At 45.0% G+C, this 25818-nt stretch overlaps 1 protein-coding gene across 1 annotated transcript in view; it reads right to left on the reverse strand.

The window, feature by feature from the left end:
• Positions 1–9892, reverse strand: part of TSPAN2 (tetraspanin 2) — a 71879-nt gene extending 61987 nt beyond the window's left edge. The window contains exon 1 of the mRNA XM_083617622.1: positions 9549–9892. Coding sequence (XP_083473748.1) covers positions 9549–9617 — 69 coding nt within the window. The 5' untranslated portion in view covers positions 9618–9892. The remainder of the gene's footprint in view (positions 1–9548) is intronic.
• Between the last annotated feature and the right edge of the window lie 15926 nt (positions 9893–25818).

The following is a 25818-nucleotide window of genomic DNA, read 5'->3' on the forward strand; positions in this document are numbered from 1 at the left end:
GCCTGAGGGCATGGCCCAACTATGATGTTATCTATTGAACAGTCTTTGAATTGAAAGTGATTTAGAAAAAATAAATATTACTGCACTTGTGAACAAGATCTTAGGTGAAGGCTCGTTTTGATTAAATGCGAGCTATCTGGGGATTTTCTTGCTTCTTGTCTGCACTACCCTGTGGCAACATCTGTGGCTGTCCCAACCCCTTGCTCCACCAAGAGCCTCCTCTAGTGCTACTTGCAATTTACCTAGTCATCTTTGCTGCACTACACTTTACGGTTAAGTGTACAGTGGTATCACATGCCTTGGTACTCAAACAACTTGGAACCCAAACACTGCAAACCCAGAAGTAAGTGTTCTGGCTTGCGAACTTTTTTCGGAAGCCGAATATGCTCCGTTTTGAGTGTTACGCTTCTTATTTGAATATCACACCTCCGTTTTGAGTGCCATACTTCTGTTTTGAGTGTTACGCTGAGGTCTGTCTGTTTTTGCTATTTATCTTGTGGTTTTGTTTTTGTGGCCCTTTTTTTTGTTTTTGTGACTGTGTGGAACCCAGTTCAGCTACTGATTGATTGTGTAACTGCAGTACTGTACATTGTTTACTGCTTTCATTTTACGGATCAATGGTCTCTGTTATATAGTAAAATTCATGTTAAATTGCTGTTTGAGGGGTTGTTTTTAAAAGTCTGGAACAGATTAATCCATTTTGCATTACTTTCTATGGGAAAGTGCGCCTTGGTTTTGGAACGCTTTGGTTTTGGAATGGACTTCTGGAACGGATTACGTTTGAGAACCAAGGTACCACTGTACTGTGACTCTGTTGGCCTAACTGTTGCCAAACAGTGTTAATGCTTTACTTTAGGTAAAGGTAAAGGGACCCCTGACTGTTAAGTCCAGTAGTGGACAACTCTGGGGTTGTGGCACTCATCTCGCTTTACTGGCCAAGGGCGTTTGTCCTCAGACAGCTTCCGGGTCGTGTGGCCAGCATGACTAAGCCACTTCTGGTGAACCAGAGCTGCGCACGGAAATGCTGTTTACCTTCCCGCTAGAGCGGTACCTATTTATCTACTTGCACTTTGACGTGCTTTCGAACTGCTAGGTTGGCAGGAGCAGGGACCAAGCAACGGGAGCTCACCCTGTTGCGGGGATTCACCCTGTTGCAGGGGCCTTCTGATCGGCAGTCCTAATATGTAAGTTAATAATGCCATTTCGGTCTTGTAGGGATGCTATAGAAACACAAAGGAAGAGTGTGTGAGGGATATTTCATCATGGTCGGTTATGAAGTGGCCAACTCCTAACTGCCATGTATCTAAAAATAAACATTTATACACTGACACCCCCCTCAAGTCATGCTGGTAAAGAGCAGGCATGTTGTCTGTGATTGAAAACAATAGCTGTTAGAGTCCCACCATTCCATGTACATGCAGAGAGCTGTGATTCGTGTCTGAATGCATAATTTAGTTTTCATAAGCCCTGGCTGAGGTTGATCTCCATCTCCACACCAGCACTGGTGTGACATTCTGTCTACAAATATCCGAGCCAATGGTTTCATTCTGCACCACTCTATCTGCACTACCATGATGTAATAAGGTCAAGGTGAGCAATTCACCTTCTGAGTGCTGGTGTGTTACTCTCTCCCTCTCTCTCCCTCCTCCTGCCCATAACTAGAACTTAACTGAACCTATTAGTGCTATGGATGGCTCTGTATTTTTCTCTTTCAGTCATTTACAGTGGTACCTCGGGTTACATATGCTTCAGGTTACAGACTCCGCTAACCCAGAAATATTACCTCGGGTTAAGTACTTTGCTTCAGGATGAGAACAGAAATTGTGCTCCGGCGGTGTGGCAGCAGCAGCAGTAGCAGCAGCAGCAGCAGCAGGCCCTATTAGCTAAAGTGGTGCTTCAGGTTAAGAACAGTTTCAGGTTAAGAACAGACCTCCGGAATGAATTAAGTACTTAACCTGAGGTACAACTGTATTTCCAAGCAGAGAACACAACAGAACTCAAGAGTATCTGACGAAGTGTGCATGCACACGAAAGCTCATACCAAGAACTAACTTAGTTGGTCTTTAAGGTGCTACTGGAAAGAAAAAATTTTTTTTTGTTTTGACTATGGCAGACCAACACGGCTACCTATCTGTAACTAGAACTCAAGAGGTTCTACATACTGAACTCAAGAGCTGTTGACTGGGTGAGAAGCCTCCAACCACACGTTTCTTTTTTAATTTGACAGAAATGCCACTGGAAATAGTTGCATGATGGACAGGTAGATTGAGTGCTTTTAACAGAGAGTCATTTCCATTTAATATACAGTGCTCCTTAACTTCCCTAAAGAAACCGTTGGTAGACTGGAGAGACTGCAGTGGCTTGAAAGCATCTCAGGTTGAAAGTTCAGGGCCGGCCCACCCATGAGGCAAGGTGAGGTGACCACCTCAGAAAGCAGCATTCTCAGGGGCAGCAGATCTGGCCTTCAAGGAGTGTGTTGCCTGCTGTTTTTGCTATGGTGCCAGCGGCATCTGTGGCATGCTCCTTGGAGGCCAGATCTGCTTTCTCTTCGGCAGCCTCCCAAATGCTGCCTCTACAGTGGCCTCTTGGTGAATAGGAGGCACTACTGGTCTCCGCCCTCCCAGTTCCTGATGTAGATCTTTATTTGCCCCTCATTCCTGGTGTGGATCTTCGTTCTCTCCTTGTTCCTGATGTAGAGCTTCACTCACCCCATCTTCCCTGGTGAAAGGGGAGGGGTGCCATTTTGTGGTTTGCCTCAGGTGCCAAAATGTCTTGCACTGGCCCTGCACATGCTGACTGGAAACCTGAAACTGACTGATCCAACAAGGGCAGAGAAATGATAGGCCAACCACATCCTGAAACAGAAACGGCTGGATGGAGCAATTACTGAGTAGGAGGCAGAAGGTGCCCCTTTTTTACCACCAGCAAGTACTGCAGGCAGGCCTCTGGAAAGTCAGGTGTCAGTGTCATGTGTACATGCCTTGCTAAGGGGAAGAAACAGGATGGGCCACTGAGAATTCTGCAGTTTACCACAGCATACATGCAAGCTCAAAAGCTGGAATGCTCAATCTAGAATGCTGGCAGACGCAGATTTAGGGCAGCGCGACTGGTTCCACTGAAATGGGCACCAAACAGGGGGCGCTGCAGGATGTCACAATTATGACTTAGTGAACTGAGCAGAACAGAAAGCAAGAGGTGAGGGGGCTGCCAAATTTTGGGCTCACACAGAGCGCTGCTGAAACACCCTAGTCTACCCCTGATGATGGCAACCTCAGCCTATCAATTTGTTTCCCAAAAATCAAGTTTCTAGGCCTGATGACTGTAAATATAATATTAAAATAATATGGACAGTCCTGGTGGAGCATCAGAAGCCATGAGGAGTATGCAGGACTTCCACTAACAAAGGGGCAGGGATTCAGTGCCCTTAACAGAAGCAGAATCAATTATGCAAATGCCCTTAATTTGCAGAACTAGCTGAGCAAACTGAGGACTAAAGTTGGGATTCCATTTCTCTCTAAGTTTCTTTGGAATGAGATGTCAGAATCAGCTTTAGTGACTCTTGTTCAGGATGCAATTTGCATTGCAGGCTTGAACCCCAACCACCCCATTTTCAAAGGGCAAAGAAAATATACTGGGTGAGATTCACTGGCTGAACCCCATCAGGGAAAGCCCTATGCAAGGACTTCTGCTTGTTCAATGGGATTTTCCTCCCTTTGTGTGCCCTGTGTTTCCCAAATTTAGCTGGGTCTTGGGAGAACCCCCAGAAGAGCATGGGGAAGGAGGAGACAGGGGATTGTACAGTCTGGCAAACTGCAACACTTGTGCAGATGGAATGTTTGTCATGGAACAATGTTGAATTCCACTTACTGTATATATAACAGAGCAGTGTATATAATATAACAGAACAGAACAGGGAAGAAAGTTTTTATAGGAGAAGAAGTTAATGTAAAAGGATCTGGGGGGGGTGGGAAACTAGCAGTGTCGGAATGGGCATGGGTGAAAGTCAAGTGCAAAAGGAAAAGGGAAGAAATGATAGGAAAGGCATATTTAGTTCTTCAGAAGCAACTTGTTTGGTGGAATGGACCCACAATGTTGGCTTCTCAGCAGTGGGGGCACAGATGAGTTGCTTCTGCTTTTCTTAGAACCTCTGGATAAGCAAATTCTGCACAAAATGAGGAGGTTATGCAATGTCTAGATCCAATGGTTATACTTAGCTTGAGGAAAGCAGAATGGAGATTGCCATGGCAAAGAATTCTGCAATTCTCAAAGAAGGCTGAGATCTCAACACTAAACAATGTCACCAGCTGCTAGCTGCTTATATTAATCTCCCCCTTCATTTGTCACCATCTCCTCCCTTGGACTGTTATTTTGTGACTGGTGGGTCAGTCATTTTTAGCCCTCTCACATGGGCACTGGGGGTAGGATTCTTTTTTTTTTTAAATATCATTTTCACTTGTCCCATGTGCTAGTCATGCTGCATTATTTGTACAGTACACCTAATTTTCCCTACCTAAATGCAGAGCACTCCATTTCCTATCAAGATTGCACTGAATCCCACCTGACTTCTAAGGAATTGGCTAACCCACTCGGTTTGGTGTCACTAGAAAATCTGATAAGCATACCCTCTACTTGTTTGATGATTCATAATGATGTTAAACTAGGTTTGGAATGGGAAAGAGAGGATGAGAAGGGAGAAATATGCAAGATATATTGTAAGGTGACAGCCAAAGCAAGGGCTTTACAGGTCACAGAACTGAGGTTTCTTTGAAGCAAAGGTTTGATATGTTTGTACTATGTTGTATATGCTGCTTTGGAACTTCACATGGATGATACTTATCTCCCTACTGTATACTGCATGGATGGGGAACCTCTGGCTTGCAGGTCTACTCAGGTCCACCACATCTCCCTATTAGCCTGCAAATTTGTTCTGGCCAAGCCATAGTCATCTGCCCAGTGGGAGGTAGATAAAATGGGCTTTGTGGTGCTTGCTATCAGCTGATTGTCACTGCTTCAATAATGATGTGCAAAGGGCTTCCCCAGTGCTGTGCAGAATTTTTTTGCCCATGCAGTTTGGAATCAAACTGTGCAGCGAAAAGCAAGTTAGATGCTGATGTTGTAACATCAGGTGATTGATAGGTGGGCAACGCTGCCCCCACCATCAAACTTCACCCATGGGTGTTTGAAATATGGATCCAGGCTACCAGTCAGTTCCAGTTCCCTACTCCTGGTGTACTGCATTGCTAGGGATGGACTGAATATCCTAATTTTTGTTTCAATGATGCACAGTCACAGGTCAATTCTACTGCATTTTATTTATTCATAAAAATATTTATATATTACTATGCAATTAAAAAAAATATGGTGGTTTACAGCAATAAAACACAAAAATATACAATGAAAGCCACGTGAAAAAGTTGAAAACAATATTGTGTGGGCTTTTTGGAAAGAATGCAAAAAAAAAAAAAAAAGTCCACATTTAAATTGTGCACATTTTGCACTTTCTCAGAAAATAGGAACATATTTCCCAGAAAATATGAATTTTGAACATAAAATAAGTATTTTTGTGCACACTTTTTGCACACCAAAACTGCTTCGCAAAATCCGGACAAGTGCAAAATCCAACTGGGAGTTGCATTCCAGTTCACAAGCAAGTCTGGGAGTGTCAGTTTGGTCAGTCTGCTGTGAAAAGCAGACCTAACAAATTCCTCCTTCAAAATGAAGGAATGATGCCCTTAGAAGGACTGAAATAAACTCTGAGTCTATGTAAAGTTATAGAAGTGTATATGCACAATGGACATTCTTAAGCCATCATGGAAGTGTGCCCATAATTGAAGAGTCCCAAGCTGTTCCTTAAGAGTTATTTATTTTTTGCTTCCTTTTAGATTAGCAATCCACCTCACCGCCTGGGCACAGAGAACCATGCAGCTCTGGGAAAGTGTTGATAGCAAAACAATGTCAAGGATAAACAAATGTGCCCCATTGTGGCTGTTTATTTCCTTTGCTGTTTCTATGGTTTCAGTGAAGAGCTATTTTCTTCTACTGGCGGGTTGATGTTGGTACTCAGATCTAAGAGATGTGTTACATGAGATATAAACTAGAGTACCAGCAATTAAAGTGATGTTATTCTTTTGGAATTCAGGGCTAAACATCTCTGCTAATGGAAAGACTCTTGTCAGTGTGCAGCAGAGCACAAGATTCTGGTATGCTTAATACACAAATATGAGAAGCTATGGTTAACAAGATAAAGAGCAAACTTGTATTCATTACATGGCCTACAATACCCTCAGTGATAGTTCCTTTCACCATGTGACCAGAGATGCTGAAACTGAAAACTACTTCTAAGAAAGAAGATCCCAGTTCTCCAAATAATATGTTAGGCAATGGAACAAGGAAACCTTTTAAAGATTGTTGCCATCTTCAAAAGCAAATTATTGATAAATTAGCCCAGTCAGCCAAACAGCAACTTGAATGCAGATTTTAAACAAACTTCTGGCCAACCAGACACAATTAGTCCACAGGCTCTCCTTATGGTGAAAAAGACAACTCATTTCTAGCTGTATTGGTCAAAGCTAGCTGCAAGCACTGTTTGGCTTTCATCTTGCCAGGCTTCCACAACAATCCTGCCCACCAAGGGAGCATGTATGGTTGGGGTCACCAATGCAAGGGCATCTTGGGTGCAGTAGCATCTTGAAGGTATTTCCAAGTGCCCATGAAGCCTCTGAGTGTCCCCCACCCCCATTCATTGCCCCTCTTGGTGAGTGGTCACCCTTTTCTGCCTTGAAAAGAGGAGGAACTTTGTCTTTCAGCTCTATGTGCTTTTCACGGCTCAGATTAAATCAACTGAATCCAAGCTTCAGCTTGGCATGGTCTTCAAGTGGTGAGAAGAGGAGCCAATCCAGGGGAAGGGAGCAAGAAGTGACAGGAGAGAGCAGTGCCCAAGGTTGGGTTGGACTACATGACCACTGGAGCCCCATCCAACTCTACAATTATATTATTCACTCGCTCAAAAATGTGTCCCTGTGCCTAAAACAGTTGGCGACCTCTCACGTATAGCCTGTCCAGTCAGTGATGGGGCAGGCTGCTGCTGGTGTTACACAGGGGATACATCAGAAGTATGATCGAGGAGGGCAGCAAATCTCTTAGGGTCTGCCATTTTTAATAGAGGCCTTTCCCAATGGCATGACAGATGGATGGTCATCTGTCATGGATGCGTTAGTTGAGATTCCTGTATTGCAGGGGGTTGGACTAGATGTCCCTAGGAGCCCCTTCCAACTTTATGATTCTATGTTTTAGGGCCTTTTTAGATGACAGTCTCTGGGAATTTACCTTTCCTGCTCAGATGATGGTTCTAGCTAAAGACATTATTCAGAGGTTGAATATTCTCAGCTGGTACCACTCAAGCAAGGAATCTTTAGCAGCCATTTAAGCAAAATAGGGGGTGGAAAAGAACAAGGCTTCCCTTCCCCCATGATTGTGACCTCAATGTCAAAAACTCCCACCCCGTTGCTTCTGCTTTTCTGAATTCTTCTGAAGTTGCACCCTTCCCCTCCACAGCACTGGAGTGCAATTGTCTCCCGTGATGCATCAACAATAGCAAAAGATAAGAGGCAGCAGATTCTGTACATTTGCATGAACTCTGACAGCCACCAGAAGAAAGTGCATATTGTAATATTGCTTGTCAGAATATATTAAAAATTATTGCCTTTCACTTGTGCTCTGTACACTATTCTGCACAAGAGTCGGTAAGCAGCTTGCTTGCTTATCTGGATATCCTCTGCTTTTAATATTTGCAAAAGTGATTTGCCTCAGTACATCTGGAACAAAAGGAACACGCTGCAGCGGACTGGCAAACCATTAATGCCTTTATTGTATACAGGTTCAGGAGATCACAACCAAGAAAGGCTAGATTCCCTACTAATCAACTACAGCCACACATCGTGTCATGCTCCATAATATGATAGACATTGAAATGTATTCACAGAGTACTGCACTTGGCTTGGAAATTCCAGCTTAAAACATTCTGGACATTCTACAGATACAAAGGGACGTCTTCCACGCAGAGCCATAGTGGCATCCACACTCATGCCACAAATAAGAGAGGCCTGCATTAATCATCGCTCACAGGGTGGATGCTCACAAATGATGCAAATACATTTTTGACCAAACATATGAAGGGTCCACAACACGCACAAGGGGTAACACTTTATCTCTGGGGAAATCGTTCAAGAAGCCACAAAGCTTTACACATCTCGGAGACACAAATAGAAAAGCTCACAGAATTCTAACCAATGCTCACATGTCAGTGTTATTTAAGAAACTTGTTAGTGGTTTCATGGTTGATGTCCCACAGGGGAGGGGAGCGAGACATTAAACCCTATCACAATCACATGCTTATTGGGGCAATACAGCATTTGTGCTTTTGTAGATTCCAGCCTTTTTTATTTGCTTTTAATGTGGCACTAGGCTTCACGAACCTGTGACCATATGGCCAGCCAGTAGGTGCAGACAATTTGCAGGTTATAGGTATTTTCCCACAAGAGGGTTGCAGAGGCAAATACTTCTCCTGCCCTGATGATCTCACCTGCCCCAAAGACAAAAGATGATCGTATGCAGAAAAGACACTCTAACAAAGGTAACTCATTCACTCAATATGTTTTTTTACTGTAACTGAGATATCATGGGTTAGATGAGGATGACAGATGATCCGTAACACACTGCTTCCTTCAAAACACACTTACTTCACACGGCACTTTGCACTAGAACACCTCAGCTTCATTTCCTTTGGACCAGTTTGTACCTGCCTGCTCCCCACTTTGATAGCTGCATAAATTGATTGCACAAAACAGCCATTGCAGAAAGAGAGTATCTACAAAAGAGAGGATCCGACGGAGAAAGGAAGCCTGACCTTCCCCACTGAAGTATCCCACATATGTAGCAGCTGTTAGGTTAGCCTCCCTGTGATCAGAAGCAGAGGGATGCGCAGGGCAGAGCGGTTGCACACCAGCCCATGTTATTGCAATTTCGCTCTAGCAGGCTCAAGAGATCATGAAGGGTGGCATGTAGTAGGGGGTTGTGCAACGAAGGATGGTCAAGGGGGAGAGAGAAACCGGCTGGCTGGGATTGTGCTACAGTTTATCAGCACGTACGTAAGCGTGTCGGTTTGCAGCCTGAAGGAGCGAGATTCTTAGCTGACAGCAAAGGGCTCACTCTGTTTGCGCTTTCCGATGAAGTGGAGACGCGGGAAAGCTCAGTTAGCAGGGAATGAGACTCTTGATCTCAGGGTCGTTGGTTCGAGCCCCGCGTTGGGCAAAAGAGCCCTGCATCGCAGGGGGCTGGACTAGATGACCCTCGTGGTCCCAGCTCCACGATCTATGAAACAGCCTCTCTCTGCTCCATCACCAGACTTTACTGCTCGCCTTTCCCGGGCATCCTGAATCCCATTCAATCTCTCCCCGCTTCTTTGACCACTGCTTCCCACAGCCCCGTAGTCCCCGATTGCCTTTTGCTCCCCGGCTCGTTCTCCCCGGCCGCGATCGCCCCGCACTGACCCAGAAGATGAAGTTGAAGATGAAGAGAAGGAACTTGACGCAGCGCATCCCTCCTTGCACTCTCCCCATGGCCGGCGTCTCTCTCGCAGCTGCAGCAGCGGCACCACACGCTCCTTCGCCAACAGCTCGCCGCTGCTAACAGACGCCTTCGCCCGCGGTGGCTGCCCGGCTGCGAGGGCGGGGCCGGGGCCTGCGAGGAGGAGGCAGGTGCCGGGCGGGGCCGAGGGAGCGCGCGCGCGGAGCGGAGCCGGAGACGCCTCGGGGTCCCTCGCCCGGGCTCAGCGGACAGGAAAAGAGGCGCCCTGAACAGCTGCCCGGAGAAGAAGACCAGCCCCAGGCCCCCTGTCCCGGAAGACGCCTCGCTCTCTTGTCCAAAATGATCACAGGATTCACGGCAGTTTCCTGTCGCCGTCGCTCAGCCCCGCTCGTGGAAACAGATCCCCAGAGTACCGTAAGTTTGGGCACCAATTCAGGCCTTCACGCCACGCATCCCAACAGCGGCCAGATCTACAGGTGCAAGAGAGCGAGGTGGCAGAACGGCCTCCCTTCCCCTTTAAAAACACCACCACATTTAAACCACGTGGAAACCCACAAACGCACAACTCCCTGCAAATAGGAAACTTGCACGCTGGGTTGAAAACGAGCCCAGCTCTTCTTCCGCATTGCTTCCTTGTCAGAATATGTGCGTTGGAAAAGGCAATCTGCCGTCCGAAGTGGTGCAGTCCCTGCCACCTCTTCACTTCCGACTGTTTCATTCTGTTGCTTGTGTGCAGAATGACCCCGGGGAGCTGTCCATGTTTAAAAAAGGTGTTTAAATCACCTTTGACCTTCCAGCTGTTGTTGGACTCCAACTCCCATGGGCTGCAGCCAGTACACCAATGGAGAGGAATGATGGGAGCTATAGTTCAGCACCATGGGCGCAACATAGGGGAGGCCTTCTGGACTGCAAATCCCATCATCGTTGATCATTGGTCATGCTGGCTGGGGTTGGTAGGAGTTGGAGTCCAGTGACATTTGTAGGGCCGCAGGATAGCTCTACACTGCCTGGCAGCCACTCTCCAGAAATCTGAATTGCAGACTTTCCTAGCTCTTCCCTTTCCAGCTGAGCCTAAAATGACCTTCTACATGCCAAGTATGTTGTCAACCAGACAACCACTGAACTGTGCTCCTTATCATGGAGTATTTGGGAGTCAGGCGAGATGTAATGATTCGGAGGCCATTAGTCTAAATCTCAGAATGAGGCCTGGCACGAAACACATTGTGTAATCTGCACTCAGCCAACAATTTATACAACAGGCATTCCTCTGCTCCAGAAGTCCTGTGTGACTTGAGGGCATGTCCACAAATCCCCAATTTCTGAGGAAGGATTGACTGGTTTCCCAGATTAGAGAATGTCTCAAAATTATAAACTATCACTCAGTTCAGCTCCAGACTCTGTTTGAACTGCCCAGGTGCTTCTCTTACTGTCAATAAAGTGCCCTGTGCCCTAAGCCACACCTCCTGGGAAAGCCCAGGGCATCCTCAATGACTGCTTGTGTTGTGGGTAGGGAACCTCCTGGTTGTCAGTCTGACTTGTCAGCACCCGTGAAGGCGAGATGGTTGCCGCTGGCTGTGTTAACTCTGTTGCAATTTGTTTTTCCAGTCGTCAGGGGAGCTAAGAATCTGGGACGGAAGCCCTCTTGGAAAGCTACTTTTTAGGCTCCCTGGCAGAAAAGTTAAAAGATGCAGGCAGTTTGTAGGGCACTCAGTGGATTACAGAATCCAGTTCACACAACAATATAACTCTGTTGCAATTCTCCTTTGTTTGGCAAATAGCAGGGAACATGCCTTATTGGATGAAGAAGGCTGAAACAAGCCTGATTGCAGTGCTCTGGGTGCAGGTGGACCTTGGTTTCAAAATGTTGAGGGTTTAGAAGGCCAGCACTTTGAATTAGACCCAGAAGCAGTAGAGGCTGGTCCATTACAGTAAATGGGGCACTGTCCTACCAACCAAAGTGTGTTCTCAGCGAGCCCCCACATTCTTTCTTACAACCAGTCAGAGGGCTGCATTGCTTGTCATTAGCTCTCACTCTACCTATCACTGGCTTCCCTGCCTTCCACCATATCCAGTGGGCTGCCCCAAAGCCAGCACAGCCCTGTCCATTCTGAACTCACTGTTGGTCTGAAAGAGCGTCTCTGTTCTTCTCCCATTGCCAGTTCTCAATCAGCCTTCACAAGGAGCACACTAGAGCAGTTTTGGATGCCCTGCTAGGAAGGAAACGGAGGTGAGGCAGACACTTTGGAAGAGCACACTAGCGAAATACTGAATTTGTTTCAAATGTTTATTTTCCATTTAATGCATGAAAAATAACTTGACTCCGAGGCTCCACCAGTTCCCAGCTTGTGCTGGGGCTGCCTTCAGCACTTTTGAGATGGGTCTCTATTAAGATCTGATCTCTAGAATTTTGCAGAACTTTCTTTTCCTGCTAAGGATGGGTGGATATTTGACTCACATGGCATGCAACAGCAAAGCAAGGGGACTGAGTACTGGAAGGGCAAGTATACTCTGTGCATTAAACCAAGAAAGATTAAAAAAACCTGTTTTTGCTATACTTTAAAGACAGATAATACTTGAAATCAGCAGTAGGCTTACCATAAGGCAAAGTGAAGCCTGTAAATCAGTGGTGGGAAACATTTTTCAGGGCACATTCTGTTGAGGGGGGACTTGTGGGGGCCATATGTCAGTGGTGGGCAGGGCCAGATACTGGTTGGTGGGACGCTTCCCTTTAGTCAGAGGTTTCTGCACACCATTTCTCCATCCTCTGCAGGCAAGCAAGAGGGATGGATGCAAAACTGTGTGTATGTGTGTGTGTGTTTGGGGGGGATCTGGCAGGGGGAGTGTCTAGAGGGTCGGGCAGAGAGGGCTGCACTTTTTGCTCCTGGGCCTGAGGTTCTCCACCTCTGCTGCAGAGACAGATTTTGGAGGTGATTAGAGGTGTACCAGAGTGGGAGACAAATAATTCTGAGTCACAGGGTAAAGCCCCAGCAAAATTGTTCTGGAAAGAACAGAAGCTGGCCCAAACAAGGTTGCTGACTCCCTGCCAAATAAAAGTTAAGCAGGTGGGGCATGGATGAGGAAACTCCAGCAGATACATTTCTTGTGTTAAATGCTACTTCAAAGCACCAGAGCAGGGCCAGTAAAAAAAATGTGATGGTTTTAGTCCAAAAACACCATTACATTTAAGATGCGTATGTACCTTGGAGTAACCCTCAGTGAACACGAGTGGGAGGTTCTCTTTGCGAAATCTTCTCAGGACAAATTGATGTGGAAACTGCACTCTCTTATTTAGTTCCAAATGGCAGCTTTACAGCACAAAGGCTTCAGCTACCATTTAATAAGATGCCGTTGCATCAGGGTAGCTGTGAGAAAGAACTTCCATTTTATCCTGGCACCACCTACCAATGCTCTTTTACATGTTGAAACAGGAAACCCTCAATATTCACTCGTGCAGAAGATGGAGTGCATTGAACTGGGGAAGAAGCAGAAGATAATGGGTTATATCCAGTGGCTGCCCTCTGAATATGACTAATGGTGTCACCCAACAATATCAACGATTTATAGTGAGCGTTAAGACTGAATTATATGGCATGGTCTAGGCGTATTTGATGTAGACACCTTGCTAAAGTTGAGCAGGTCTGGCTCTAGTCAGGGCCTGGATGGGAGACTACTCAGGAACCCCATGTATTCTGCTTTCATGGTGGAAGAAAAGTGGGATGCAAAAAATAAATAGTATATGTCAGATGATGATGATGGTGGTTGCTCATGAGTAACCAGACAGGACTCCAACCTGTCTTTTACAGGTTTTATTGTGCAAACTATTTACAGTGCAGATCCACAAAGTTCATGTCCGTCTTGCAGAATCCAGGAGTGGCTCCTTCCGGCTTCTCCCCCAACATAAGAACTTTGGCACCCCAAGCCTCCTCCTCCCCTCCTTGCGTTTCACCACTCTGCGCAAGCTGGGTGACAGAAGTGGCGTGCATCCTTCCTGGCCAGCCCAGCGAGGTGAGGCACTGGGGCTCTCAGCAGCATCCTCGAGCCCTTTCCTCGCTTGGCTGGCCCCTTCCCTCTCTTCTCCACTGGATGTGTGGCTTTTCCCACCGCTGGAAGAGGAATTGCTCCTCAGGAGTTTTGGAGGCTCTCTGTATCCCTATGGCCCCCCTCCCTCCCTCCCTCCCCTGTTCCGATGGCAGTCCCCTGACAGTATAAATAATCAAATGTCATCTTACCAGATTTTTCACATGATATTTTTGGGCAATAGAATTTCAAAAACAAATTTTGCTGTGTAGAACTAAAAGAAAACATCTGACTATGGGTTGTAAGTCAGGGTTTTTAAGCAAAACTGCATTTTCTGACTCCCACATGTAGTAAAAATGACAATTTCCTGTTGGCTCATTTATAAATGCATTGTTTTACCCTTTGCTTGGGTCTGTGAAACACACTAATACGCCACTTATTTCTGTTGATCTGAATGCATTTTGCATGAGTCTACTTGGATGCTGGAGGTAAGTAGCTGTTTGGTGGGGAAGAGCTTGTAGGGATGAGGGATGGACTCACAGTGTGCATTTTTGGTATTAGGGTCCTGGTGGTGTCAAGGTACTGAGCCGTCCTCCCGATGTACAGTGATTCCCATCAGTCTCAGTCAGCCAGAGCCAATGATCAGAGATGATGGCACTGGGAGTCCAACAACATCTGCAAGAACATGTGTCCCATTTCAAAGGCTTAGGTTTCCTATAAGCTGTTAAGAGGTAGGTGGGGTTGGGGGAAGGTGGGGATTAAGGGAGTTAGTATGGGAGAGAATTGTAGGCTCAAATTTAAGATGAAAGGGGGTGCTGTAAGAAGCCCAAAGGCATAGTAGCAAGTGGATGATGTCAACCTTAGAAAACAAAACAAAACATGGAGTTGTACTAACATCTTTAGTGTTAGGGCTTCTGTGTCCAACAGCTGCCTAAAAAAACCACAAATTCAGCAGGTGTATCTGTATGCGGAGAAGATGGAAGGGAAAACTTCACCAGTTTGAATACCCACCTGGCATGCAATTCTAAAAGGCACACAAATTCTCTCAGAAAACAACCACCAAAAATTGAAAAACCTAGTTATGCATGGGGGTCTCATCTCTATGTATGGAGTTGGATTATTGAGCACCTCTTATTCCCACAATTAAAGCTTGGTGCGGGAAATTAATAAAATCCTTGGGACATAAGCTAATATGACAGAATGTTCTCTTTGTGCCTTGAAGAAAAACTGTTGAATTCTTTTCCTCTTAAAATCAGCCTCGTACATTTCCTTTTAGAAGGGAGTGAAAACGTATCTGCTTCATTATGCCTGTCCTGTTTGATATTACCTGATAAACTCAGAGGGTTAATGCTGTGCCACCGTATTTGTTATTATCTGGTAACTGCTGTTTCACTTTGCTTTGGTAATAGTTGTGAATTGTTTCATTGAGTTCATTGGTATTATAACTGTCAGTGCTTTTTTTCTAAAAAAAAATGTTTAGGGGTACTCTCATTTTCCTACTCATTTTGAAATAATGCCTCTCGATGAGGCCAAACTTAGATTCACAAAATGTTTAGGTGTATGTGCCCCCCTGCGTCCCCCCTGAAAAAAAGCACTGATTACTGTGATCGATTATTGTTATGGGCTGCTTTGAAATCTGTTATCATTGAAAAGCAGTATGTAGATATTGCTTATATAACTGAAACATGCTTTCGACAACAGAGCCAGAAGTTGCCAAACTATCTGCTTAAAACTGGCAAGGCAACCTTCATCAATAGCTGCCAGCATTGCAAGATTGCAAAATGAAGGAACAAATAGCCTCCTCCCTGATCTATTAGCAGGGACACAGCTGTGGCTTCTTCTGCCGTGTTCTTCGCCATGTCTTGTTACCCTGACAGCTTCTGCATGTGACACATTACAATATGGATGGTATGGGATACTCTGGCTTTCAAACTCTTTTCTGGGGAATTGCCTCAAAGCTTATCAGGTGTTCCTTAGTGAGAAGATATGTAGCAGCAGAAGAGTTTACAATGCACAGGTTGTAGAAGGGTTTGGGTTGAGCTCCAGGGTGTATATTCAGTTCATGTGGAGCAACAATGAGATCCATAAAGTGAGCTACCTGCATAATGTATGTATGCTCTGTCCCCTGCATCACTTTGGTTTCCATTTCTGGTATACGGACCTCCTGAATAGTTTTAACAAAAGTCACTTGTTGCGTAGAACCAGTGAGATGGTCAGAAATGAAGGTTCTCCTGAAAAACACACACACACACACACACACACACACTACTTATAGATTAGGTTTCAGGATGTGTTACAAGAACAAAATGTACAATTATAAAACGCATAAACAGTTACAACCATAAGAGAAGGATAAAAACAATTTAAAACAGCTCCATATATTATTATTAGTCACATTTTGCACTCAAGTGCCTCAAAGCATAAAACAAAGAAAAAACACAGAAAAACAACAACAACAAAGACATTGAAATCAGATAAAAATAACCGTAAACAATAGCTGAAATGATCACCTGACAATATATTTTAAAGGAACAAGTCCTACCCACCCCAGTTAAAAGGATGAGTGCAACAAAGGCCACAGGAATATCTAACAACTCTCCCAGTTAAAACATGGGTAGATAAGTATGTTTTCACCCGGCCCCTAAAAACAGACAGAGACAGGGCCAGGAGTGCTTCCCTGAAGACAGCATTCCACAGACACAGAGCATCCACGGAAAAGGCCCATTCTATATTAAAAACAAATCCATTCATTAAGAAAGTTTAAAATAGTTCCAGGACAGATGCCAACTGAGGGCTCGTCTACACTTCTGCTTGTGCCATGCCTAGAAAGCATGGGTCCGAGCAGTTTTCCCTTTGCCTCACTCCTTTCCAAGGGAACCTGCTCTTTAGTGATAGACCTGAACAAATGACAACCCAGGGAAAACCTGAATTGTCATTTGCTCTGACTGAGCATGAAAGAGTGGTTTTCCCCGGGACCAGAGGAAGTGTAGATTAGCCCTTACAAGAATCTGAAATCTCTGTGTGCGACAGCCACCATTGCCTTCCCTAAATGGTACCCTTGAATATCCAGCCAATCAGGTGCATAGTTTTAGGACAACTCTTTGAAGCAGGAAGGCTGGTTTCCTAACATTTCCCTCCCCCTGAAGAGCTCAAGCCCCAGCCCTGCTTTTGCTCCAAATTCAGAACTAGCCATATAAGAAGAGGCTCAGTTTGAGTATACAAAGGGCTCTATGGAAGGGTAAACATGCCCAGAATTAATCCATGTGATGTGATTAACTGCCTTATGGCCTGAAGAGTTCAGTACATCTTTTAATCAAGGAACGCATGTCTTTATTTAAAGTCTTGAAATGGATGGCCACGCCTTTAACTAATTAAAAGCTCTCACATATTGCTGAAAATGGTCCTTCATCTAAATTGATACCTAAATGAAAAGAGACACACAGAGACTTTTAGTAATATCTAGCTCATAGGAAATGCTGATCATCTGAGTTGCCTGGAAGAATTAAATCACCACAACCTGTGCTTTGCCCAGTGGAGGGACTGAGAGTTCCTTTCCCTGACAGATTATATAGTGGAACATAGTTGCACCGAAAACTTTCCATGAACGAACACCTTTCAAGTTGACCTTTATCAGCATTGAGTCTGAAGGTCCTGGAGCAGCTGCCAGCTCATACATGGAGCCCTCAGCGGATGTGTGAGACTTGCAGCCTTGGAGGAACTGCAGTGCTGATGGAGCTGAGAAGCCAAATGGCTTGCCAGACTGTGTCATAGGGATGGCTGCTGAGGAATGTCTCCATCAGATATTGGGAGCTGGATTTAATGTGGGACTACAGTGAAGGTTGTGGTCTCTCCTTCCTTGGAGGTTTTTAAGCAGAGGTTGGATGGTCATTTGTCATGGATGCTTTAGTTGAGATTCCTGCTTTAGGTGACCCTTGGCATCCCTTCCAACTCTACTGTTCTATGATTCTATGCATGTGTGTGTAACCATGAATCAAAGAAAGGCAGGAGAAACACACACACACACACACACACACACACACAACTGTATTCAGCAATCTAGTATTTGGTTCTCCCTGATTACCAAAACGAACATTTGCTTAGTAGAAATAGAATGTTCGTTTGTGCTGGTACAGGAAGCAAACAGAAATGGCCCTGGCATTATTCACCCACCTATTCATGGTTTCAGTGCTAAGTAAGACTGCTGTATTTTGTGTGCGATGGAGCATTTGGGCCATATTAAACTACTGGGCTGATGGGTATATTTCCACTGGCTTGGAGTTTAGCCTCAATCCGGCCAACTGAAGTGGCAATGAACAGTATGCATGTTCGTGGTGGGGGCTGCGTTGTTCCTTCTCCCCAGTGCAAGGAAAGACTGTCTTTCAGTGAAGGAAAGGACTCTGATGACAACCAACTCAGTGTTTGTTTTCCTTCTGCAGTTATTTGCCAAGGTTTTGCCTGGGCTGTTTTCCCATATTCCAAGGGAGAGAACGCCAGTCCAGTCCAACTCAAACACAGGACACAAGGAAGCAGAGAACCAAATCGCGCAATATTGTGGGAGGCAAAAACTAGTTGGAAAAAGATTCCCCTCTCACTAGACTATTTACAGTTAGCACGTTCCTTTGGTGAGTTCCTCTGTCTGATATTTATAGACTACATTTTACTGAAGCTTGACCTTCTGGTCTAATTTTAAACATTGCCAGCCAAAGATTCCAGGGCGATATTCTTTTTCACAGAAATCCAAATCACAGTTTTCATTCTAAGCAGTAACTCATGCTCCTCGTACCTTGGTGCCTTTGCAGGTGTGATATTCAGGTGATCAGTGATGCTTACAAAAGCATAGGGCTCACAGCAAACCTTGCTTTCACCAGGGAGCTGTGTATTTCGCTGCCCAACCCCAAATGTCACCTATATGATGTCATAGGAGGACACCTGACCAAACACCAGATGTCATAGGTGGGTGTGGCTTAGCTGAAATAGTCTCTTAAGCTAAATGGGGAGGCTGGAGGTTTGGCACTGCTGCTCTTAAGCATTAATAATGCACCAGAGCAGGGTGGCAAAGATGGTGAGCAGCCTGTGATCAAGCCCTGTGCTTCTGCTAACACCATCTGTCAGCCGATTGCCAGGGCTTGCGAAAGCACTACAGGGCTTTGCCGTCACCAAAGACCTGTTCTCAACTAGGACCTCAGGTTTTCAAAGGTCTTGCATTACTGAGTGTGCAAAATCTGAGCTGTTCTGAGTTTCTGAATTATTTGGATCCTGTTCACATCTGAATCCAGTTCAGTCCTGTTGCAGCAGAGTGAGGTCATTGGGAACTCAACTTCAAAAGCAGCTGAGGCTTTCTCAAGCCTAAAGTTGGCTCTGTTAAGGAAAGCTACCATGGAATAAACACACACACAACCAGGTTTGCAGTAAAACAAAAGCCCATAGGTTTCTTTATCCAGAGTGGTGGATTTTGGTCTGTTTGTTTATACCCAGCCTTAGAAAGGCAAGGCAAGGATAATATAGGCAGAGAGAAGGGAAACGAAGAGGGAAGAGGCAGAGACAGAGAGTGAAGGTTGAGGAGAGCAGGAGAGAAAGGGGAGGCAATACCAGTGGACAGAGACAGGAGGTGACCAGATGAAGGGGTGTGGAAATTTAAAAATGACTGCATCATCTACTGCTCTCATCTATAACCTGCCCTCTGTGGCTGCTTCTCTAAGCTGTGTCTGCTGAGGAAGTGTCTTATGTTAATATTCCGATCACTTCCAGAAGGGTGTGTTAACAGCCTTGGTCAAAAGCAGCGCATTATCTTTGATGTTCGGCTCTTTACACAGTATTAGTAGGGTGTATTGGAGATAATCTGATGTGGATTTATGGTAATCCATTGACAATTATTTCTTTTCAGAAGCATTTCATGAAGATTAGTGTTTTGGCCATTTCTGCAAAATTCTCTGTCTTAAAAGGATATTTACAGCTGCGGAGCAGGAAGTCACCAAACGGCCCACAGTGACAAAGATTAACCCAGAAACTTCAACATCAAAAAGGCACTCTTGCAATCTCACATGCCTAAACCCCTTTCTAGCTCCATAGCGCTGCTTAATCAAGCCCTGGGTTTCTGTGACAAATCCAGACCTCTCTGTAAATGTTGCCGTATGGAAATGGTGAATCTGTAAGGTAAATTTTGAATCAGCTCACATTACCTCCAAGCATTTTTTAAAATCTCTGTTCTTTACTATAATCGCAGATTTTACATTTATGAAAATTGAGGTGAGATTATTACCTCCCCCCCCCCCAGTCTGTGCTTCTTTCTGGAGCCAAATAATATACAGGAGGCTGAAAGGTGTGAGTCACTGTGCAATCCAAAAACTGTTTACTCAGAATTAAATCCTATTGAGCATAATAGAGCTGAACAGAGCTTACTCCCTAGTACATTTCCCTAAAATTGCAGCCTCAGCAATCCTATGCATGCGTTCAGTGAGGTTTACTCTCTTTAGTGAGTGTCCTGACAATTGTAGCCTTGTGTCACATGTGAAAACAGTATAATTTACTAAGCCTAGGAATTAATTTGGCCTCTTGAGCAGGATGCTTGCTGCAAGAGAGCACGGTGAAATTGAAAATGAATATGAACGAGAGAGATGGCCCAATGACAGTCTCAGTTTCCTATTTACTCTGTTTATTTGCCGTAATTTCATAACAGCAGAATGACATGCAGAACTAATTAACTTGCGAAAAGGGAAAAGAAGCACAGAAGGAAAACCAGCAGCAACCCTGGTTTTTGAGAGAAGTGGGGTGGATGCAAGCAAGAAGGGAAAAATACCAGCTTTGGTACTTTTGCTGCTTCTTGAACAATGGAATTTTAAGTCTGTGAAGTTTTGTATGTTATTTTCTTACAGATCAGCTCCGAGGAGTAGTCTGTTTCCCCTTTTAATTTGCAGAAGGGACACTAACGTGCAGAGACAATACCACACTAGTGTTGTCTTGTGAAGCTATTGTGGCTTATTTGCATTCTCACTGGGACCAAAGTCTGGCGGGGGGTTGGGGTTGGGCTGGAAATAACTCATGTGCAGCATGAGCCCAAGCATGCCCCCACCCCCACTCAGTTCAATAAGACCTGTTGTTGTTTAGTCATTTAGTCGTGTCCGACTCTTCGTGACCCCATGGACCAGAGCACGCCTGGCACTCCTGTCTTCCACTGCCTCCCGCAGTTTGATCAAACTCATGCTGGTAGCTTCGAGAACACTGTCCAACCATCTCGTTCTCTGTCGTCCCCTTCTCCTTGTGCCCTCCATCTTTCCCAACATCAGGGTCTTTTCCAGGGAGTCTTCTCTTCTCATAAGGTGGCTGAAGTATTGAAGCCTCAGCTTCAGGATCTATCCTTCCAGTGAGCACTCAGGGCTGATTTCCTTCAGAATGGATAGGTTTGATCTTCTTGCAGTCCATGGGACTCCCAAGAGTCTCTTCCACCACCATCATTCAAAAGCATCAATTCTTCGGCGATCATCCTTCTTTATGGTCCAGCTCTCACTTCCATACATCACTACTGGGAAAACCATAGCTTTAACTATACAGACCTTTGTCAGCATGGTGACATCTCTGCTTTTTAAGATGCTGTCTAGGTTTGTCATCGCTTTTCTCCCAAGAAGCAGGTGTCACCATCTGCAGTGATCATGGATCACTGGAATCCCAGAAAATAAAATCTCTCACTGCCTCCATTTCTTCCCCTTCTATTTTCCAGGAGGTGATGGCACCAATTCCTCCTCATTTTCTGCCATCAAGGTTGTGTCGTCTGCATATCTGAGGTTGTTGATATTTCTTCCAGCAATCTTAATTCCGTCTTCGGATTCATCCAGCCCAGCCTTTCGCATGATGAATTCTGCATATAAGTTAAATAAGCAGGGAGACAATATACAGCCTTGTCGTATTCCCTTGTAAAAGTCTGTAGAGTTGCAGCTTTCAAGGCCTGCTTTTATGATCAATTCAGCATGTGGCGGTAGCTGTAAGGAGCATCCCAGTCTATACTGCTCAGCCATCGCCACAACCTGAATTCAGTGTTCCCTGTGCCACTCCAACCCACCCTAAATGCAATTGTGCATCTGTATGCCAAGAGCTGAATCCAACACAAAGTGGCGCATGTAGATCACTGGTTTGAAACATGCGGTGAGCGGCTGGAACTCAGCAGGGACTGAGCTTTCCCTGCAGCTGCCATATGCCAAATTGATTGTAGCCACTGTAGGCCCATAATCCAATATTCCTATCCAAACTCTGTGCCAGGAGAAGCAATATTCTTTGATTTAGACATCATCCCAGCATCTAAAGAAGGCAGCATTTTCCAGAGGGAGTATTAAGATGCCTAGAAATGGTGGTAGCCATAGCTCTGTGGTAGAGCATCTGCTTTGCATGCCAAAGGGCCCCCCTGCCTGTTTTAACTCCTGGTATTTCCAGGTAGGGCTTGGAGAGACCCCTGCCTGAAATCCCAGACAGCGACTGCCAGTCAGTGTCTGACAATACTGAGCTAGATGGACCACGATGAGCGATTTGCACTACATTGTGCTATGTGGAATCTGTTTGAACCCCACTTGCAGGTAATTGTGGGGAAAACAATGCTTCCATAGTGCTAACGTGATCTTTTATGGGAGCAAAACAGCCATTGAGTTCCATCAAAGACAATTTGCAAGTGGGGTGTGTGTGTGTGTTTCATTATTCTTTTGTCTTTGGTGAGCTGGTTTCTGGAAGTTCTCTGAAAGTATTCACTACTAATTAAATAAACTTCAACATGGTTATCCTTAAGAGACATCTGCATGTGTTTTAATATGCCATTTTGTAAAGAGCATTGCTAGATGTGCCAGGAGAGAGGGACTTGTGCCATGTGGAAGTAGCTCTAAAGCAGGCTTAACCTCAGCCTCCAGCTGTTTTGAGACTACAATTCCCATCATCCCTGATCACTTGACCTGCTAGCTAGGGATCATGGGAGTTGTTGGCCAAAAACATCTGGAAGGCCGAGGTTGAGGAAGCCTGCTCTAAAGCAAGAAGACTAAGGCTGTGTGCAGTGCTCTCCCACCACATTAGTCTCTATACTGATTCTGCCCTGAGAGTTCTGATGAAATACTGCATTTTGATGTGTCCCCCACCCAAACCAGCTTCAATCTGAATTGAGAAAAAAATAATAATGACCTAAACGCATTTTAAGCCAGTAATGTGTACATAGCCTAATTGCCTCTTCCCAGGTTCCAAGCTTTGGGTTCTCCCTTGTTTTGCGTGAGAGATGGGCTCAGTGTCCTTGTGTTTGATTTGTGCAGCGAATCAACAAATTTCTGCATACACAAATTCAGAACAGCCGGATTTCCTGGTTGCCACTTGTTTGCTGAAGGCCATTCCAGCTGGCAAAGCCTTCAAACCTCTTCTCTGCTCAGTACTAGGGAGCAATCTGTTTCTGTGCCATTGAAAAGGATGGCCTGCCCTTGGGAGAAGCCGAAAGTATTTTTCTGGCTTTTATAAGTTATCTAATTCCACTGGGCTAGTGCTGAAAACCTGTACGGAAACAGGAAATGAAACAAAACCAGAGAGAGGAAATGTTCACAGTTTGGTGCATGGCTGTTCCCCGCGTTCCCTGCCCGATGGGTGGGGGGTTGGGTGGGGAGGGGATTGAGGGTCACTGACGGAAAACATGTTGTTTCAAAAAAAAGCCTCTGCTACCCAACCCATCCTCTGTTCCCCGTTGGCTTATATGGATGGGCTGCTCATTTGTTTGTGCAAATGTGACAATCAAACAAATGTAAAAATCTGAGCTATTCCCACAAAGCCTTTGCCTCTTGTTTCATGAGTTGGTGGTGCCCCCTGGTGTTAAAATAATCAATGCCAGGGCTTAAATAATTTTAACAGCCAGCGTTTTTACTCTCTGACTGAATGGCATTCCGAAAACTTTGTGAAAGAAAAAGCGAAGAAAAAGACCAGAGGAAAGAATGAAACATTATTCTACAAGCCCTTTGAGCAGAGATACATTTTGTGAGGTGAATCAACAGAGTCCTGCTCATTTCCACCAGGACTTGTAGCAGGAGGAAATCCTAGTTCACCTGCAAATTGGTAGGCTTTGGGAAAACTACAGTTCCCAAGGGCCATAAGGACAGTGTGAACACTGCTGGATGGCATCAGTAATGCCCTCACTTTCTGTGTGGTTTTACACCATTTGGGACACAGTTCTTGGCCCAGTATACCTGAAGGAGCGTCTCCACCCACATCGTTCAGCCTGGACACTGAGATCCAGCGCTGAGGGCCTTCTGGCGGGTCCCTCATTGCGAGAAGTGAGGTTACAGGGAAGCAGACATAGGGCCTTCTCGGTAGTGGTGCCTGCCCTCCCATCAGATGTCAAGGAAATAAGCAACTATTTTAAAAGACACCCAAAGGCAGCCCTGTTTAGGGAAGTTTTTAAATGTTTAATGCTGTACTGTGTTTTTAATATTTGGTTGGGAGCTTCTTCTTCTTCTTCTTCTTCTTCTTCTTCTTCTTCTTCTTCTTAAAATCAGCACAGGACTTGCAAAGGTTTTTGTGGCAGAAAATAAATTCACACTGCTGTTTCCTATGTCTGAGCTCCTCCCACCCCCCTCTTCCGGACAACTATTGAATCCCCTGACATTTTTAATTATTTGATGTGATTAAATAATGCAACATGATAATGATTTGTATTTTTCTTACATTTTTGATACATATATTAAATACTTAGTGCGTGGCAGTTCTCTGCCTATTGAGGCCAACTAATTTAGCATAGCTTTGTGATGTTTTCTTATGTCAAAAGAGAAATGCCAGTAGTTTGACATTTGTAGGTTACCCTATTGATCATGCCACTTACTGCAATATGAATGAGGTTCTATTACAGTTTACTTATATGGGAGTGCAATGATTTCTCCTTGAGCAATGGAGCATTGTGTCATCTTCTTCATGCCCCTTAAATCTGTTCTGGGGTTTCCCCTCATCCTCCAGAGCAGATCTGGGGACATTATGGGGTATGCATGAGGAGTGGAGAGGAGCAAATCCCATAGTGCTAGCACAACTATTTAGTTTTGTACTGAGCACTATATCCTCATTAAAATACGCAGAATATTGCTTAAGGAAATATGTATCTAGTGATGTGAATGGCCACAGAAGATAGGTGGTCTTAAGGTCTTAAGGATTGGGCATCTTTAAGGGTGGACTTGAGGATGGTGCCTTGGTAGTGATGCTAGCGTGGATGAAGATTGGAGGAAGCAACACCATTTCTTGGGCTCCTCTCAGCATTTCCTGCAAGGGGAGGAATCCCTTCCATACATCTGCGGGTGATAAAAAGAGAAGAAGCAACTGTGCAGCCCTATTTTCATTTTGTTTCTGTTAGTGAGATTTATATACTGCTAAAAATCTGAGTGGTTTCCTTAAAATGATGCAAAATGTTCATTAACAAAAAAAATCAGTGATAGCAGAACAGGATAAAAGTGGACTGAAGGCAACGTTTCCCAGGTCATTTTCACCATTGGGTTTTGGACATCATCCTCTCAGCAGCCCCACCCACAGGTAAGCAGGTTAGAGAGAGGACTTATAGTCCATTTGCTGATGGGGAAAAGCATTCTAGAAGATGCTTCCCACTCACCAGCAGCTGAGAAGAAGCTGTGGTCTGATGATTTGAAAGGAGGGGTCTGCTTGTGCATCTATCAGTCTGGCAAGGACCACACCTACTCAAAGAGTGGCAGCTGATGCTGATTGGAGTTGCTTTCACTTCTCCCCACTCCAGAAAATTAAGGGCTGAGATATCTTTCAGCGGTCTGCTCATGCTATTATCCATTCTTGGATAGCTCAGTCAGTTAGAGCATAGTACTGATAATGCCAAGGTTGCAGGTTTGATCCCCATATGGGACAGCTGCATATTCCTGCATTGCTGGGGGTTGGACTAGATGATCCTCAGGGTCCCTTCCAGCTCTACATTTCTATGATTCTAATCTGGCCTCACCTCCCTGACATACGATGGTGAAAGCAAGTGTAATTACGCAGAATTGGCTCTCTCCCATTCCCAAGGATTAAGGTTGGCCAGCGGGGTGTGTGTGTGTGTGTGTGTGTGTGTGTGTGTGTGTGGCCAGATTCAGCTGTACTGTTTGCAACACCCTAAACCTGATTAAGGCTGGATCCCCATGCTAGTACGGAGTTGAGGAAAGCAGCACTCTGGTTATTCTGCAGGACTCGCATGCGCTTCAACTTCTCACCTGCAGAGGGAGCAAT

Source organism: Podarcis filfolensis, assembly GCF_964270895.1.
Source record: "Podarcis filfolensis genome assembly, chromosome: 6".
In the NCBI taxonomy this organism is placed as follows: Eukaryota; Metazoa; Chordata; class Lepidosauria; order Squamata; family Lacertidae; genus Podarcis; species Podarcis filfolensis.